This window comes from Enhydra lutris, unplaced genomic scaffold (assembly GCF_002288905.1).
Source record: "Enhydra lutris kenyoni isolate GAN:26980312 unplaced genomic scaffold, ASM228890v2 scaffoldscaffold26, whole genome shotgun sequence".
In the NCBI taxonomy this organism is placed as follows: Eukaryota; Metazoa; Chordata; class Mammalia; order Carnivora; family Mustelidae; genus Enhydra; species Enhydra lutris.
Genome location: NW_019154110.1, coordinates 23,392,130 through 23,406,944, shown reverse-complemented (window position 1 = coordinate 23,406,944; position 14,815 = coordinate 23,392,130). Strand labels below are relative to the sequence as shown.

The 14,815-nt window shown below is 56.4% G+C and overlaps 1 protein-coding gene across 5 annotated transcripts; it reads left to right on the top strand.

The window, feature by feature from the left end:
* Positions 1 to 2,157: 2,157 nt before the first annotated feature.
* Positions 2,158 to 14,625, top strand: LOC111151326 (nuclear factor, erythroid 2 like 1). Of its 5 annotated transcripts, none has more exons than XM_022509242.1 (6): positions 2,158 to 2,257; positions 3,797 to 4,823; positions 9,555 to 9,770; positions 10,189 to 10,278; positions 10,502 to 10,660; positions 11,469 to 12,827. In XM_022509242.1, the coding sequence occupies exons 2-6, from the start codon at positions 4,314 to 4,316 to the stop codon at positions 12,825 to 12,827; spliced, it is 2,334 nt and encodes a 777-aa protein (XP_022364950.1). In that variant the 5' UTR covers positions 2,158 to 2,257; positions 3,797 to 4,313. The 5 variants fall into 5 exon arrangements, with proteins under 5 accessions (XP_022364950.1, XP_022364951.1, XP_022364952.1 ...); XM_022509243.1 differs by lacking the exon at positions 2,158 to 2,257 and adding an exon at positions 2,601 to 2,683; XM_022509244.1 differs by lacking the exon at positions 2,158 to 2,257 and having other exon boundaries at positions 3,188 to 4,823; positions 9,588 to 9,770.
* Positions 14,626 to 14,815: the final 190 nt, after the last annotated feature.

Below are 14,815 nucleotides of genomic sequence, written 5' to 3'. Positions count from 1 at the left end.
GTGCTAAAGTTTCCCATAGGTTAGAGAATCACCCAGTTCTTTTTTTTTAAATTGTGTCAAGGTTTAAAATTGTTCTGTATTTGCTGGGTCAAACAAACGACACTCTATTTTTTTAAAAAATATTTATTTATTTGACAGGGATCACAAGTAGGTAGAGAGGCAGGCAGAGAGAGAGGGGGAAGCAGGCTCCCCGTCAAGCAGAGAGTCCGATGTGGGGCTCAATTCCAAGATGCCAATACTATGACCTGAGCCGAAGGCAAAGGCTTTAACCAACTGAGCCACCTAGGCGCCCCAACACTCTCCTATTTTCTCCGAAGTCTTGTATTTAAGCCCTGCAACTTTAGTCTAGCTTTGGTATTGTTCAGTTCTATGATTTTTAAATATTTCTTTCTTAACCCCGTTGGTATATTTTTAGAGATAACAAAGCACACCTCAGTTTCTCCTCTTATCCAACAGGAGTATTCCCATGGTCTTATTAATTCGGGGGCTGAATGGTCTCCCATTTCCTTGGTAACTTCCCATACCCTTCCAAGACCACATCTCTTCCATGTATTAATTTCTGCTTTTAGCAGGACCTTCTAATGACAGGCCTTCCTGCTGGAGTTCTCCTTCAATTACTCAGTATTTATTGTCAACTTTGATCCTGGCACTGTTCTAGGTTTTGAGGACTCAACAGTTAACGCACAGAATTCTAGTCCTCGTGGAGTTTATATTCTAGCATTTACTAGAAGCCAAATAGTAAAACGAGTAAGTAAAACACGTGCTCTCTGAATCAGTCTTTGAAATGCCTAACTACCCCAGCAGTTTGTTAAGGATTCAATGACTGGCCGCTGGTGTACCTTTCTGTATGAATTTTGAAAGTGTTTTATAATCTGTGAACCACCCCAGATTAAGCCTCCCAACTCTCCAAACAGGCGAGGACTACATGTTGTTATCTGAAGAGTTAGCAGCTGGCCTTGTCCTTGTTGTACAAGGACCAGTGATTTCGCCCACTAGATTACGAGAATCTCCCTGGGAGTCAAGAATTTGAGTTGATGCCTCTTTGTCCCACAGCTGGGAACAAAGTACTAGGAACTTCAACTTAGTGATTGCCTAAAGGTGGTCCTGGGATCAACTGTGTTAAAATTACCCGCGTCGTTACTAAGCAGGCGGGTTATCAGGCCGCCACCACAGGGTTAAGTCAATCACGGTCTCTGGAGTGAGGCCTCAGAATCTGCAGGTTTAACAGGCTCCCCCAGGTGAGGCTGGGTATAAAGCAATGTTGAAAAGTCACAAAGATGTCGGCTAGGTGAGATTGGCCAGCACCCGAAATCGAAGAAAGTTCCTGAAAGGCAAAACTAAGCTCCGTGGTCTGGGCGGGCGGGGCAGACGAGACGGGGAAGAGAACTCTATGGGGTGTCCCTATCACTACAAAACTCGCCAGTCATGCCATATCCTTCACACCGTCAACGTCCCACCACCGTGGTGGCAACCCGCCCGCTAGGCCTTTCCCGCAATGCGACCCTTGCCCGCCACTTGCGACGCAACCGTCCCTGACTGGCTTGGGCCACTGTTCCGGACCAGCACAGAGCGGAAGCGGCGATAGCGGTTTCCGCTGCCAGCACCCAATATGGCGGCTCGAGCGTCGCCACCGCGGGGAACACATGCTCTGTGTCCCGCCTCGGCCCCCTCAGGTCTCACTGGGCTTTTGCAAGTCACCGTGGGAACCTTCGGGGCGGGGGGAGAATTCCGCGCTCCGGCAGTGATACCAGCTCTCACCCCCGGCCCTAAGCCTTTATCCCCCAGCCGAGGAATACACTGGAAGCGCTCAGCTTGTACACTTTACTCCGCGCCCAACCTATAGTACCTTGGAAGGCCGACGCACCGCGGAGGGGCCAGAATGCCGGGCAATAAGGCCTTCGCCCCACTTATTGGTGAGCCCACGCCGCGGGGCGGGCCTATGTGCACACTGGGCTGTGGGCCATGTCAGTCTTGGGAAATCGGGAGAGGAAGGAGGAGGCACGCTCAGCCATTGGGCTCTTTTGGCTGTCAATCAAAGTGACATCCGGCGAAGGCCGCAGTCTCGGCTCGTTGATTGGAGAAAGGTGGTCCTAGGAAGGACGCGGAGGGCGGGCTTCCGAGTGAGGTGGGAGGAGGGGGCGGGGAGGGAAGCGGAGGCTGGGGAGCTCTAGGCCGGCCGGTGGTGGCGGCGGCAAGGCCGGGACTCGGGCTGAGAGCCTGCTGTGGCGGCAGCGGCGGACGCTGAGCTCTGCAGCGGGTATCAAGCACATTCCTTTCCCCGACGCCGGTGGGGGGGGGGGGGGTGCAACCCCGCGGGACTGAGGCTTGTGGGGTGAAGGGCGGCGGGGTGGAGCCCAGGGGCTGGAGGCAGGAGGCGGGAACGGACGGGCGAGCGGGGTTCGCGACGGGCCCGGGCCCTGGGCCTGGCAGGGAGGGGCCGCGAAGCCTTGGAGAAAGCCAGCTCCGGGGTGGGTTGGACGGGGGAGGGCTGAGGGCGCGAGAAGGCGTGGTGTGAGGCCCAGGCCTGGAACGGGGTGGGGCCATCGGGACGGAGGGCGGGGTGGGGTTTGGCTGTGAGGGTGGGTCAAGGCCGGCTGAGTCGCACTTGTTCGCTGTTGCCCCAGAAGGGTAGAAGCCGAGACGCCGACAGCGGGCATGGCGATTTGGTCCCAGCCGGACTCGGGTATCCGGGGCGGGGTGGGACTGGGCTCAGACCAGAGGCGTCTGGCCTTCTTCGTCTTTATGGGGCCTTGTCCGGTTTCTCGAACTTGTCTCTTGGGAGGTTTTAGTAATAAATTGCGTGAGAACGGGAGGGTAGTGTTAGCAGGAATTCTGGGTCGTAGTTGTGTTTACTTTAACCAAATAAGGTGTGTGTGTGTGTGTGTGTGTGTGTTCGTGTGTTCGTCCGTCCGTCCGTCCCTGTCCGTGTGTCACTCTTCTCCTTTAGGATGAAGTTGGTAGGTGGGTCACGACAGTGAAGAGAAGAGTTACGTCTTGGTTTATGAGGTTAATGGAAACTCAGAAGTAGAGACCAGAAACTGAAAGGCAGATTTACTCCTTCCCCACTTGGCTATTTAGGTTGAGAACTTGGGTCTTATCCTTCTGCTTTGGCTCAGAAGGTCATATAAATGAAAATATAACCTGCCTATTGCAAATTCTGGGTGGAATAATCCTCCTGCCTCACTGCTCCCCGCCCCCACCCCCAAGACCTCTCACCATCCCCTTCCCCCTTTTAATGTGAGAGATAGGAAAGAGAAACCATATTTTAAAGTTGGGAAAACAAAAGGCATTATTCTGTGGTGAAGTGGTGTCCTGAACGTTGTCCTCATATACTCTTTTCCCATTACTAGTTTCTCTGTTCCCTTTAGAACTGGAAGGGACAGGGATTCTAGGCAGTTTTGTCTTGAGAGATGGAGGATACAACTTTTCTTTAAGTTAGGAAATGGGCTTCTCAAGCTAAAAATAGAAGCTGGGTGGTGTGTGGATGGGGGGGTTGGTAAATCAGACATCATGTAAAATATTTTGGATGCCCCAGGCATTATCTGCTTATCCAAACAAGCTACCTTTTAGGGTATTACAAATTTAGAATCCAGAAAGGGGGATACTTTGTGAGCAGTATTTTTTCTTCGTAGTTCTACTTATAACAGATTTTTGGTTTTTACTTTTCTGAAAGTAATTGACTTATTTTTCAATAAAATACGAAAGTGGCATTTGAATGTGCTTCCTGCCTTCTGCCTTGATCATGGTGTGAAAATTCTGGAATCTTATCCTGTTGCTCTTGTGATTCCCATTTCAGGTTTCTCTGGAAACCCCCCTGGTAAGTGTGGAGGAGGCGGGACACTCTGACCCAAGACAAAAGGCCTGTAGCTCCAGCCAAAGAAAATAAACCTTAGGGAGAAGGAAAAAAAAAAAAACCAAAACAAAACAGCCCGTCAGCTGTTCCTGAGAACAGCCTGCAGTGGAATCTACAGAGGACAACCAATGTGAGTGAGGAAGTGACTGTATGTGGACTGTGGAGACAGTAAGTCACGTGGGCCTTGAGGGCCTGGACTGGGTTAGCAACAGTTGTACACGCTGAGGTGAGGTGCCGAGAAGGGAAAAGTGAATGTGGTCTGGAGAGAGGCCTTGGCTTCACAGGGTGTGCTTTCCTCTGAGGCCATCCGGGAGCTCAGCCCCTGTGTTCTGCCAGGGAGGGATACAGGGTTTGGCCCTGAGGAGGGTAACTTGCTGGCTGGAGCACCAGAGCAGTGGCCTTGATTTGTCTTTTGGAAGATTTAAAAACCAAAAAGCATAAACATTCTGGTCCTTCAGCAATGCTTTCTCTGAAGAAATACTTAACGGAAGGACTTCTCCAGTTCACCATTTTGCTGAGTTTGATTGGGGTGCGGGTGGACGTGGATACTTACCTGACCTCACAGCTTCCCCCGCTCCGGGAGATCATCCTGGGGCCCAGTTCAGCCTATACTCAGACCCAGTTCCACAACCTGAGGAATACCTTGGATGGCTATGGTATCCACCCCAAGAGCATAGACCTGGACAATTACTTCACTGCCCGGCGGCTCCTCAGTCAGGTGAGGGCCCTGGACAGGTTCCAGGTGCCGACCACTGAGGTCAACGCCTGGCTGGTCCACCGGGATCCAGAGGGGTCTGTCTCTGGCAGCCAGCCCAGCTCAGGCCTCACCCTCGAGAGTACCAGTGGCCTCCAAGATGTGACAGGCCCAGACAACGGGGTGCGAGAAAGCGAGACGGAGCAGGGATTCAGTGAAGATCTGGAGGATTTGGGAGCTGTAGCCCCTCCGGTCAGTGGAGACCTAACCAAAGAGGTTAGTGACCACACGTCGGGGTGGGTGAGAGGGGACTGGGGGTGGGGGGCTGGTTCTGAAGGAGCGATATCACAGTACTGACCGCTGTGAAGAACTGGAGTGGCATGGGAGGGGATCTCAGGCATTGTTCTTTGGCAGGAATGAGCTGAATTGTCTGACCAGGACAGTGGGGTGGGGGCGGGAGCATTTCCTTGTGTTGAACCATTGACCCACCTCTAAATGTACCGGCAGGGCAGTGGGAGGTTCCTAGAACATGCCAGCGTGTTTACTGCTTGGATTTCAACACAACTGCTGGAGGCCCCGGGGTGGGGGAGGGAGTGGTGTTGTGATGGGCTTTGATGCGGTGTGTATCTGTTGCTAAGACACAGATACATCATGGACTCTTGCCTTGTACCTCCCCCACATCAAAACACACATGCATATCCTGAAATTCTCCTCCTTTGTGGTCAGGCCTGTTGTTGTAAGGTCCTTGATAAGTCAGCTCTCCTGGGCCCGAGCCAAGGGGCAGATTTAGATAGTTATTCTTGGCCAGGAGAGGGCCAAGGCTCCCATTCCTTGCTGGAGGCCTGCTGCGGGGAGTAGGGAGGAGAGGGCTGGGAGCTAGAAGAGAAACTGCCTTCTGCCACCTCAGTCAGCTTGCTTGGAGCTGTCAGAGGCCTTCGGCTCCTGACGCGTGTCTGACACATTGTTCGAGGCAGAAAGTGAGGCACTTGCCTTTGTGGAGGTGAACGGCTCCTGCTGCTCCCACTTCACCAACGTGATGTTAAAACCACTTTGAGCTCTGTGTTTGGGCCAGGCCTGGCCACTCAGCCTTAAGGAGCTTGAGAAAAGGCCTGCTGCACTCTCCTCGCCATTAGGGAAAGGGAAGGCTGGATTGCGCTGGGCCGGGTTTTCCAGAGCCCAGTCCTGGGGAGGAGGGGTGGTATGTAGAAAGTTTTACAGGTGCTACAGATCTTGGGTCTTTTTCTGCCTACCAGTCTGACCAGGTTCTGTCTCCTGTCCTGCAATTGAGCCCGTTACTGAGTTCATTTCTTTGAATGTTAGTGGCTGTCAAAGCTTGTGGCTTCCTCTGGGCGGGTGGTGTTCCATGGGGGTGATTTTGCCTGTCCAGGGGACAGATGGCCATGTGTAGAGACAGTTCTGGTTGCCACAACTGCAAGAGGTGCCGTTGGCGTCTAGTTGGGATGCTGCGAAACTTACTAAAAAGGGACAGGCCCCCGACGGCAGAGGGATCTGGCCCCACATGTCTTAGTGCCAGGGCTGCTCTCTGCTCAGCTGCCTCACGCCGGATCTGCTTTGAGAGGATCAGATAATCTAGAAGTATCTGAGCACGGGAGCTGTGAGCGTTCCTTACCTCGCAGTGCCTCAGTTCCTAGATTCTTCAGTGCCACTGGGAACTTTACCTTTTTTCTGTTCCTCTGTCCTTTTCCTTCAAATGGGCTTTAGTCTTGGCATGGTGGTCTGAAGAAGTATGCATCCCAGCCTCCGTCTCCGTCCTCCTGCCCTCATGTGGCTCCCCAAGGGCTGGCTGTGTAACTGGGCTTGCTCCTGGCAGCTCTGCAGGTGAAGCTCCAGTCCCCTTCCTGTTTGGAGCTCTCCTGGGACACGATGGGGTGGGAAGGATGGAAGTCACGGCTGGGTTGGGGCAGAACAGGATGAGACTTAGACCCTGCTTTCTTCCATTTCTTGGCCTTCATGGAGGTTGTGCTGTCCCTGACCCCAGGCCTTCTCTGCTCCCTTTGGGGGTTGGGGGTGGGTCAGAGGGCCCTAGGCTGGGTGTGGGGGAAGGGAGGATTATTTCGCATCTAGAACAACATTTCCTCAGCAACTCAGGGATAAAAATACCCAGGTCCAGAGCATGTGACAGGCGCTGCTGGAGCTGGTATTCTCCCCCGGGGTGGCAGCGCTCCCCCGCCACCAGGCCGCTTCCACGGACAGCCCGAGCCCAGGCCCTTGTCAGGGATAGGATTCCCCTGGAGGTTGGCATTCCGCCCAGAGCAGGGGGTGGCTTGCGTACAGCTCTTCCCAGTGAGGAGCAGTCTGTGACCAAGGAGAACATACTGTCCCTGACCTGACCTTAGGCTCGAGGGGTGCAGCAGTGAGGATGGATGGTGGAACTGTGCTGCTGATTCTGTGGGTGCCGTTTTCCTGGCGTTAGGGTTGTGGGCTGGGGGCTGCCAGAGCAGCTCTTGAACAAAGCTGGGGTGAGGGGGGCGCGTGGCGCACACGTGCGGCCAGGATGTGGGGGAGCATCCGGCTCCTTGGGGTATGGCCTTCAGGCTCGGGCTCCCTCCTCCTGCCTGGGGCAGGCCTGGCCGTCACTGTGACCTCTCCGCTTGTGTGCGGGCGGCTGTCCTTCCTGTCCTCTGGCCTAGGGTCGGGGGACAGAGCCTCTGGCTCCCAGCGGGGCTGGGTGCAGGGTGGGTCCTTGCCCAGCCTGGCTTGGGATCCTTGGGCTTCAGGACGACCGGCCACAGCCCTGCTGAGGAACAGGAGAACTCCACTTCTAGGGAAGAGCTAGATTCCCCGAGAAGCTGCGGGAGTGGTTTCTGCCCGGTCCTGAGTGGGCTGGGGAAGGCAGGATGCGACAGGAGGGAGAGGGGCACCCCTTCCCCCCAGGGCTCTCTCACTGCGCCACCCCGGCTGGCTGACTGGGCTGGGTGGGGCTGCCCGCCCCTGGGTGCGTCTCCTTGAGGAGACGGAGGCGGCCCAGGGATGGGCTGGTTCCTTGCGGCAGCTCCTCCAGCTGCCCTGGTGCAGAGATTGGCTCCCGGCTGCAGCTAGGTAACAGGCGGTGGGAGGGGATTGGCTCCTTCCGCATCTCCAGCGGAGACTTGGGGGAGGAGATTGGCTCTCGTCGCAGCCTAGGTAACGACGGTGGGAGGGGATTGGCTCTTTCCGCAGCCCAGCTGCTGACCTGGGGGAGGGGATTGGCTCTCCGCAGCCTCAGCAGTGACCTGCGGGTGGGAGGGGGAGGGGATTGGCTCCTTGCTGCAGCCTAGGTAACAAGTTTGGGGGGCGTGGGGAGGGGGAGAGAGGGAGGAGCGGGAGGCTAGGCCCCGGAGGGAGCTGGCTCTCCTCTGCAGCTTGAGCACGGAGCATGGGGTGGGAGTCCCATCTCACTGCAGCCTCTGCGGTGAGCTCAGGGTGGGGGCTGCCGGGTGCCTGAGTGGAACTGGGGTTGTGAGGTGGGAGGGGGCTGCTCGAGGATGGAGGAAGGGGGCTGGGCTGGGCCGCCCAGGCGGCAGCACGGGCGGGGCACCCTCCTCGGGCCCCTTGAAGCTAGCAAGGGGCCACCCTTCCAGCCTGGCGTGCTCCCTGCAAGCCAAGAGCTCCTTGCAGCCCCCTGTCCGGCTTCCCGGCACCAGCTGCCCTGGGGCTCATCTTGCAGACCATGACCCGCCTGGACCGCAGCTCTCACAGTGGTGGGGGCCATGCCAAAGGGAGCCGGCCCCTTAACTCTTTGCTGGCTGGGCACCGGGTGGCCCAGCCCCCCTCTGCTCCTGGGTCCAGGGCTTCTGTTCAGGTTGGTGTATGTGGGGGAGACTAAAGGGAGAGGTACACCTGGGAGGTCTTGGGATCTGGGAGGGTTACAGTGGGAAAGGGGTGCCTGGTCAGGACTTGGGGGTGGGTCTCATGTAAGGAAATTGCTTTCTGGAAAGTGCTTTTTGAATCTCTGAATGGAAGCCAGGAGTTCAGGGTTTCTTCAGCCACAGGGGGATGGCATGTGTAGGAAGGCCAAATGGCTCTTATTTATTGGGGTTCTATGCTGGGGGCTTTGGGGGTGGCAGTTGGTGCAGGAACTGATAGGAGCCACCAGGGCAGAGTGGGAAGGAGGCATTTTGGTGGCTGAGGTGGCAGTTGTGGCTGAGCGGTGATGGGGCCCATGTCCTTGAGTGGGTTGACTGATGGAGCGGCAGTGAGGCCTGGGGTGTGGTGGGGAAGGGAGTGAGAGTGCTGGTGTGAGGGGACACCAGGGGCCGGCCTTGGCAGGGGTGGGGAGCCCAGTGAGAATCAGCTGACTGCCTGAGGCTCTCCTGAGACGGAAGCAGCTTGCTAGGATCAGCTGAGAGTGGGAATTCTGGCAGGGATGGATCTTGAGGTGAGCCTGGGCTTTAAGAGTTGTGGGTGTCCAGCCTGACTCCTGCCTCAGCCAGGGAAGGGGAACGGCCGTAGGACGGGCCGGAGGCGGTGGCCGTTGTCACTGGCGGCAGCAGGTGGTTGCAAATGCAGGGATTTTCCTTTCTGGCCCACCCCACCCCTTTATGCAAATGAAATGGCACCACAGGCTGATGCAAGCCTGGCCACCTCGGAGTAATTCTGCGTGACAGTTCGCCCTTGCCTGGCCGGGCCAGCGTCCTACAACAAACCCGAGTTCGAAGGGATTCTCATTCCCAGAATGAGAAGTGTCTCCTGCTTCCTTCCCCCTTCTTTCTGGTGTAGCGGTGAGGTGGCCCTGCCTTTTGGCCTGGCTGTATCTCTGGGCCTAAGCCCACAGGCTTGTCTGAGGTTGATCATGCTGGTAATTTTTGCTAGCTCTTGTTTTTGTTGTTGTTGTTGTTGTTCTTATTTTTTATGGAGGCTGGTATCCGGAAATGGATGAATGAAGCCTTGTTGGTACAGAGGGGACAGAGGCTGGGAGAGCTGCCCCCACTCCCAGGTCTAATCAGAGTGATGGCTAGGAAAGTCCCCTGGATCCAAGAGCTAAAGTCACGGTGATCTGTCTTTCAGGACATAGATCTGATTGACATCCTTTGGCGACAGGATATTGACCTGGGGGCTGGGCGTGAGATTTTTGACTATAGTCATCGCCAGAAGGAGCAGGATGTGGATAAGGACGTGCGAGATGGAGCGGAGCAGGAGGACACCTGGTCAGGCGAGGGCGCAGAAGCTCTGGCGCGAAACCTGCTAGTGGATGGAGAAACTGGGGAGAGCTTCCCTGCACAGGTACCCCCACCTCTGCCCACTTCTAGAAACATCTCCTTAGAGAAGGCAGCTTCTGTCTGTGGGTTAAACCTGAATATATCTTTTCGGTTGGGGTCTCTAAGTCACTTGGGCTGAGGAAGGGGGAGTGGATGAGCAACAGAAGCAGAGGGGCCAGGCCTTGGTGACAACCAGCAGGGAGGAAGCAAAGCATCTAGCAGCTTCCTGTTTGTCAGGAATCTTCCACTCTCCCTCTGGTCTTTCCTGGAGTTTGGGATGCAGGGCCAGCCATCATCCTGGGCACAGAGGGAGAGTGTAGGCCTGCAGCTGTTCCGGCCCTCCTTTGGCTTCCCTGAAGGCTGGGGAAAGGCTGGGGCAGAGGCTTCGGCCCGCAGGCGGCCGAGGCCCAGGTCAGTCAGACTTATGGTTGCTGTTGCCACAGGTGCCTGTTGGGGAGGACCAGACGGCCCTGTCCCTGGAAGAGTGCCTTAGGCTGCTGGAGGCCACCTGCCCCTTTGGGGAGAATGCTGAGGTGAGCAGGACTCCAGGGAGCACCCACCGAGCCAGCAGGGCAGCCTGCACGCCGTGTGTCCCTCTGCGGCTGTCCGAGGGGCCAGCCCCTGGGGCTGGCCTGCTCCTGGCTGCAGGGGTGAATTCAGAGGAAGGAGGAGACAGAACCTCAGCTGGTAGTCTCTGGGAGGAACGCGACAGTGGTCTTGTCTTCCCCTCGTTAAAATCTCTGTGTTTTGCCCTAGTTTCCAGCAGACATTTCCAGCATAACAGAAGCAGTGCCTAGTGAGAGCGAGCCCCCAGATCTTCAAAACAACCTCTTGTCTCCTCTCCTGACGGGGACGGAGTCGCCATTTGATTTGGAGCAGCAGTGGCAAGATCTCATGTCCATTATGGAAATGCAGGTAGGATCACCCGAACAGGACGCAAACCTCTCAGGCAGGGGCGCGGGTGTTCCCATTCAGCTGCGAAATTTTTCTCCTCTGGGAAGAGAAAGGAACAATTCTCTCATCCGTTGGAAAGTGGGGACACTGAGAGGTCATTGTCCAGGTGTCTCCTTGGGGTAGGGGGTGCAGTCAGGATGCGGGGTTCGGGTTAGAGCTGAGCCTTCTGAAACAGGACTGTCCCCTAGGTATGCCTTCTTCCTTCGAGGTAGATAATCGCTTGAGCGCGTGCTTCCAGCTCTAGCGCTCCTACAGCCGGACACTGGTGCGGTGTGTTTGCGGCTGGGGCTGGCTCCTGCCCCTTATGGTCATCTAGTCAGGCCTTTGTTATTTTAAAGGTGAGGAAATTGAAGCTCAGAGAGGTTAAGTGATGTGCCCGTGGTCCCAGGGCAGGTGGTACAGCTGGGCTTTGTCCCTCCAAGGCTGGGTGTTCTTGGCTGTGCAGATTTTACAGAGGAGAGGTAGGCAGGGTTGTGTGTTTTCCTTGCCTCTCTCTCGGAGGTAGGGAGTCTGGCCAAACACAGCTGGGAGCTGGGCAGCCCTGCGTTGGGTGGGGTCCATCCATATCTGCCAGGCCTCGTAGGCCTGGTGGACCGAGCAGGACTGGGAGTTGACCCTGGGCTCTGGATTCCAGTCTCTCGCCTTCCCACCACGCAGCTGTGCCTGTGCTGGGTGCTTGCTGCCATGCCCCCCCCCCCCCCCCCCCCCTGCCAGCCCAGGGAGAGGGCGTCTGCTCAGAATGAACCGTGACGCTGTTTTCCCCTGCCAGGCCATGGAAGTGAACACTTCGACCAGTGAGATCCTGTACAGCACCCCTCCTGGAGACCCCCTGAGCACCAACTACAGCCTTGCCCCCAACACTCCCATCAATCAGAATGTCAGCCTGCATCAGGCGTCCCTGGGGGGCTGCAGCCAGGACTTCTCACTCTTCAGTCCTGAGGCGGAGAGCCTGCCTGTGGCCGGCAGCTCCACGCTGCTCCCGCTGGTCCCCAGCAACTCCACCAGCCTCAACTCCACCTTTGGCTCCACCAACCTGGCGGGGCTCTTCTTCCCGCCCCAGCTCAACGGCACGGCCAATGACACGGCAGGCCCTGAGCTGCCCGACCCACTGGGTGGCCTGCTGGACGAAGCCATGCTGGACGAGATCAGCCTGATGGACCTGGCCATCGAGGAGGGCTTCAACCCCGTGCAGGCCTCCCAGCTCGAAGAGGAGTTCGACTCTGACTCAGGCCTCTCCTTGGACTCCAGCCATAGCCCTTCCTCCCTGAGCGGCTCCGAAGGTAGCTCTTCTTCCTCCTCTTCCTCCTCTTCCTCCTCTTCCTCTTCCTCTTCCTCTGCTTCTTCTTCAGCTTCTTCCTCCTTTTCTGAGGAAGGTGCTGTTGGGTACAGCTCTGACTCTGAGACCCTGGATCTGGAAGAGGCCGAGGGCGCTGTGGGTTACCAGCCCGAGTACTCCAAGTTCTGCCGCATGAGCTACCAGGACCCGTCGCAGCTCTCCTGCCTGCCCTACTTGGAGCACGTGGGCCACAACCACACGTACAACATGGCGCCCAGCGCCCTCGACTCCGCCGACCTGCCACCGCCCGGCGCCCTCAAGAAAGGCAGCAAGGAGAAGCAGGCCGACTTCCTAGACAAGCAGATGAGCCGGGACGAGCATCGAGCCCGAGCCATGAAGATCCCCTTCACCAATGACAAAATCATCAACCTGCCGGTGGAGGAGTTCAACGAGCTGCTGTCCAAGTACCAGCTGAGCGAGGCCCAGCTGAGCCTCATCCGCGACATCCGGCGCCGGGGCAAGAACAAGATGGCGGCGCAGAACTGCCGCAAGCGCAAGCTGGACACCATCCTGAACCTGGAGCGGGACGTGGAGGACCTGCAGCGCGATAAAGCCCGGCTGCTGCGGGAGAAGGTGGAGTTCCTCCGGTCCCTGCGGCAGATGAAGCAGAAGGTCCAGAGCCTGTACCAGGAGGTGTTTGGGCGGCTGCGGGATGAGAACGGGCGGCCCTACTCGCCCAGCCAGTACGCACTCCAGTATGCCGGGGACGGCAGCGTCCTCCTCATTCCCCGCACCTTGGCCGACCAGCAGGCCCGGCGACAGGAGAGGAAGCCAAAGGACCGAAGAAAGTGAGCCTGGGGAGGAGAGGGGGGTTGACGCTCACCGGGATGGAAACTGGAGAAGGGCTGGACCTGGACCTACAGGGGGACTCGAATGCCTTCTTATCCAATAGATCTCAGATGGGATGAACTGCCGGTCAGTGGACAGGAAGAGGAGGGCGCAGGCGCTGTCTGGCTCAGCTTCCCCCTGTGGGGCGGGGAAGGGGGGCGGAAGCAGCCAGACCGTTTGGGTGGACAGGGTCCTCGCCCCTGCTGTTTCCTTTGAGGGAAGGGGTGGTGCTCGCATTGCTGGAGGCCGACCAAGGGGAAAGGGGGGAATCTTGTGAGAGGAAAGTCCTAGAAAGTCTCATTCTTGGAAAGAAGAAAGGAGGGAAGGGAGGAAAGAAGGGGGATTAAAAAAAAAACCCCAAAAAAAATCAAAGCGGGAAGAAAATCAAAGGGCAGGTTAAGGTTGGCTCTGCCAGAGTACCAGAGGGCAGGTTTAGGTGGGACTAGGCCCTAGGCAGGAGTAATCCCCACTTCACCCCGGGGGAGGGTGGAACACAAGGTAGGATCTGGGAGGGGCCTTGTGGGCTCTTTTAGCTCCTGCCCTGTGGAGCCCCAAAGGGGAGCTCTTGGGTGTGTCCTGTAATGTTTTCATTTGTAGGGGAGCCACTGGGACCCAACACTCGCTTGAGGAGTTAGGGTCAGAGAGGGAACAGGAAAGGGTCACGAGGCCCCCGTGCCGTGTTGCAGCAGCCCCAACACCAAGCATGTCCTTCACTGCCCTGCCACTCCCATCTCCCTCTGTGCCCGGTCCCCCCTGAGCTGAGGCACCCACGTTTCCATCCGAGCCTGCATGCGAAGGCTGTTCTCTGCCCGCCTGTGTGCCCCTGCCCCTCCCCGCTGCCTGGAGCTCTTCTGCAGCTGGGGCGCTGGCAGTGCCCCCAGTGCTGAGCCTGTGGCCTCCTGGGGGCTACTCTGAGGCAGGGGGATGATGTGGACAAGCCAGGCAGTATTCAGCACAAACTGGGGAGTGACACTTCCCTCAGGCCTCCCCTACCAACAACTGGGCATGTCACTGGAAGACAAAAAAAAACCCACAAAACCCAGCAACAAAAACTAGTCCTTTTAGAATTTCTTGCGCTTTGATTTTTTTTAGGGCTTGAGCCCCGTTTCACTTATAGGGTCTAGAATGCTTGTGTTGAGTAAAAAGGAGATACCCCAATATTCAAAGCTGCTAAATGTTCTCTTTGCCATAAAGACTCCGTGTAACTGTGTGAACACTTGGGATTTTTCTCCTCTGTCCCGAGGTCTCTGTCTGCCTTTTTTTTTGTTAGTTTGTTTCTTTCTAGGAGAATGAGAAGTGCATGTAATGGGGGCTGAGAGCACCTACCCCCAGGCTCTCGGCCATAGGCTGCTTCTCTATACCCCCCAGTTTAGTAAAGACCCCAGTCAGGAGGATTGCCTAGGGGAGGCAGAGAGGGGAGCAGCGCCAAGGTGGCCAGATGGTTCCAGGACCACAGTGTCTTTATTTTTAACTCTTTGCCACTGCTGCCCCCACCCCTGCCTGGCTCTGGAGTACAGTCAGCTCCAGACTAGCAGGAGTGAGTTGTGGGAAGAGAAGTGCCAGATTCTCCTCCCCGCTGGGGGGGCAGGGGGAAGCGGGGTGTTCTGAGCAGTGGGGATACAAGGCACGAGCCTGGGAAGTGCTTTTATAAATTATTTTCCTTGTAGATTTTATTTTTAATTTATCTCTGACCTGCCAGGGAGAGGAGAGGGGAGAGAGAGAGAGAGAGATGCTGTGAGCACATGACAAAATAAAATAAAATGGATGATTCATTCTGAAGTGCAATTTTTCCCTATTTTGAATTCAAATTGAGTAAAAGACCCCAGGAGGGAGAACTGGCCATTGTGTGGCTAAGGCAGAGCTCACAGGGGAAGGTGGGTGGAGAACAGGAGAGGTTGACAAATTTAGAAAGACAAAAAAGTCTAAGTACCCTATTAAACCTTCTGAGCAGT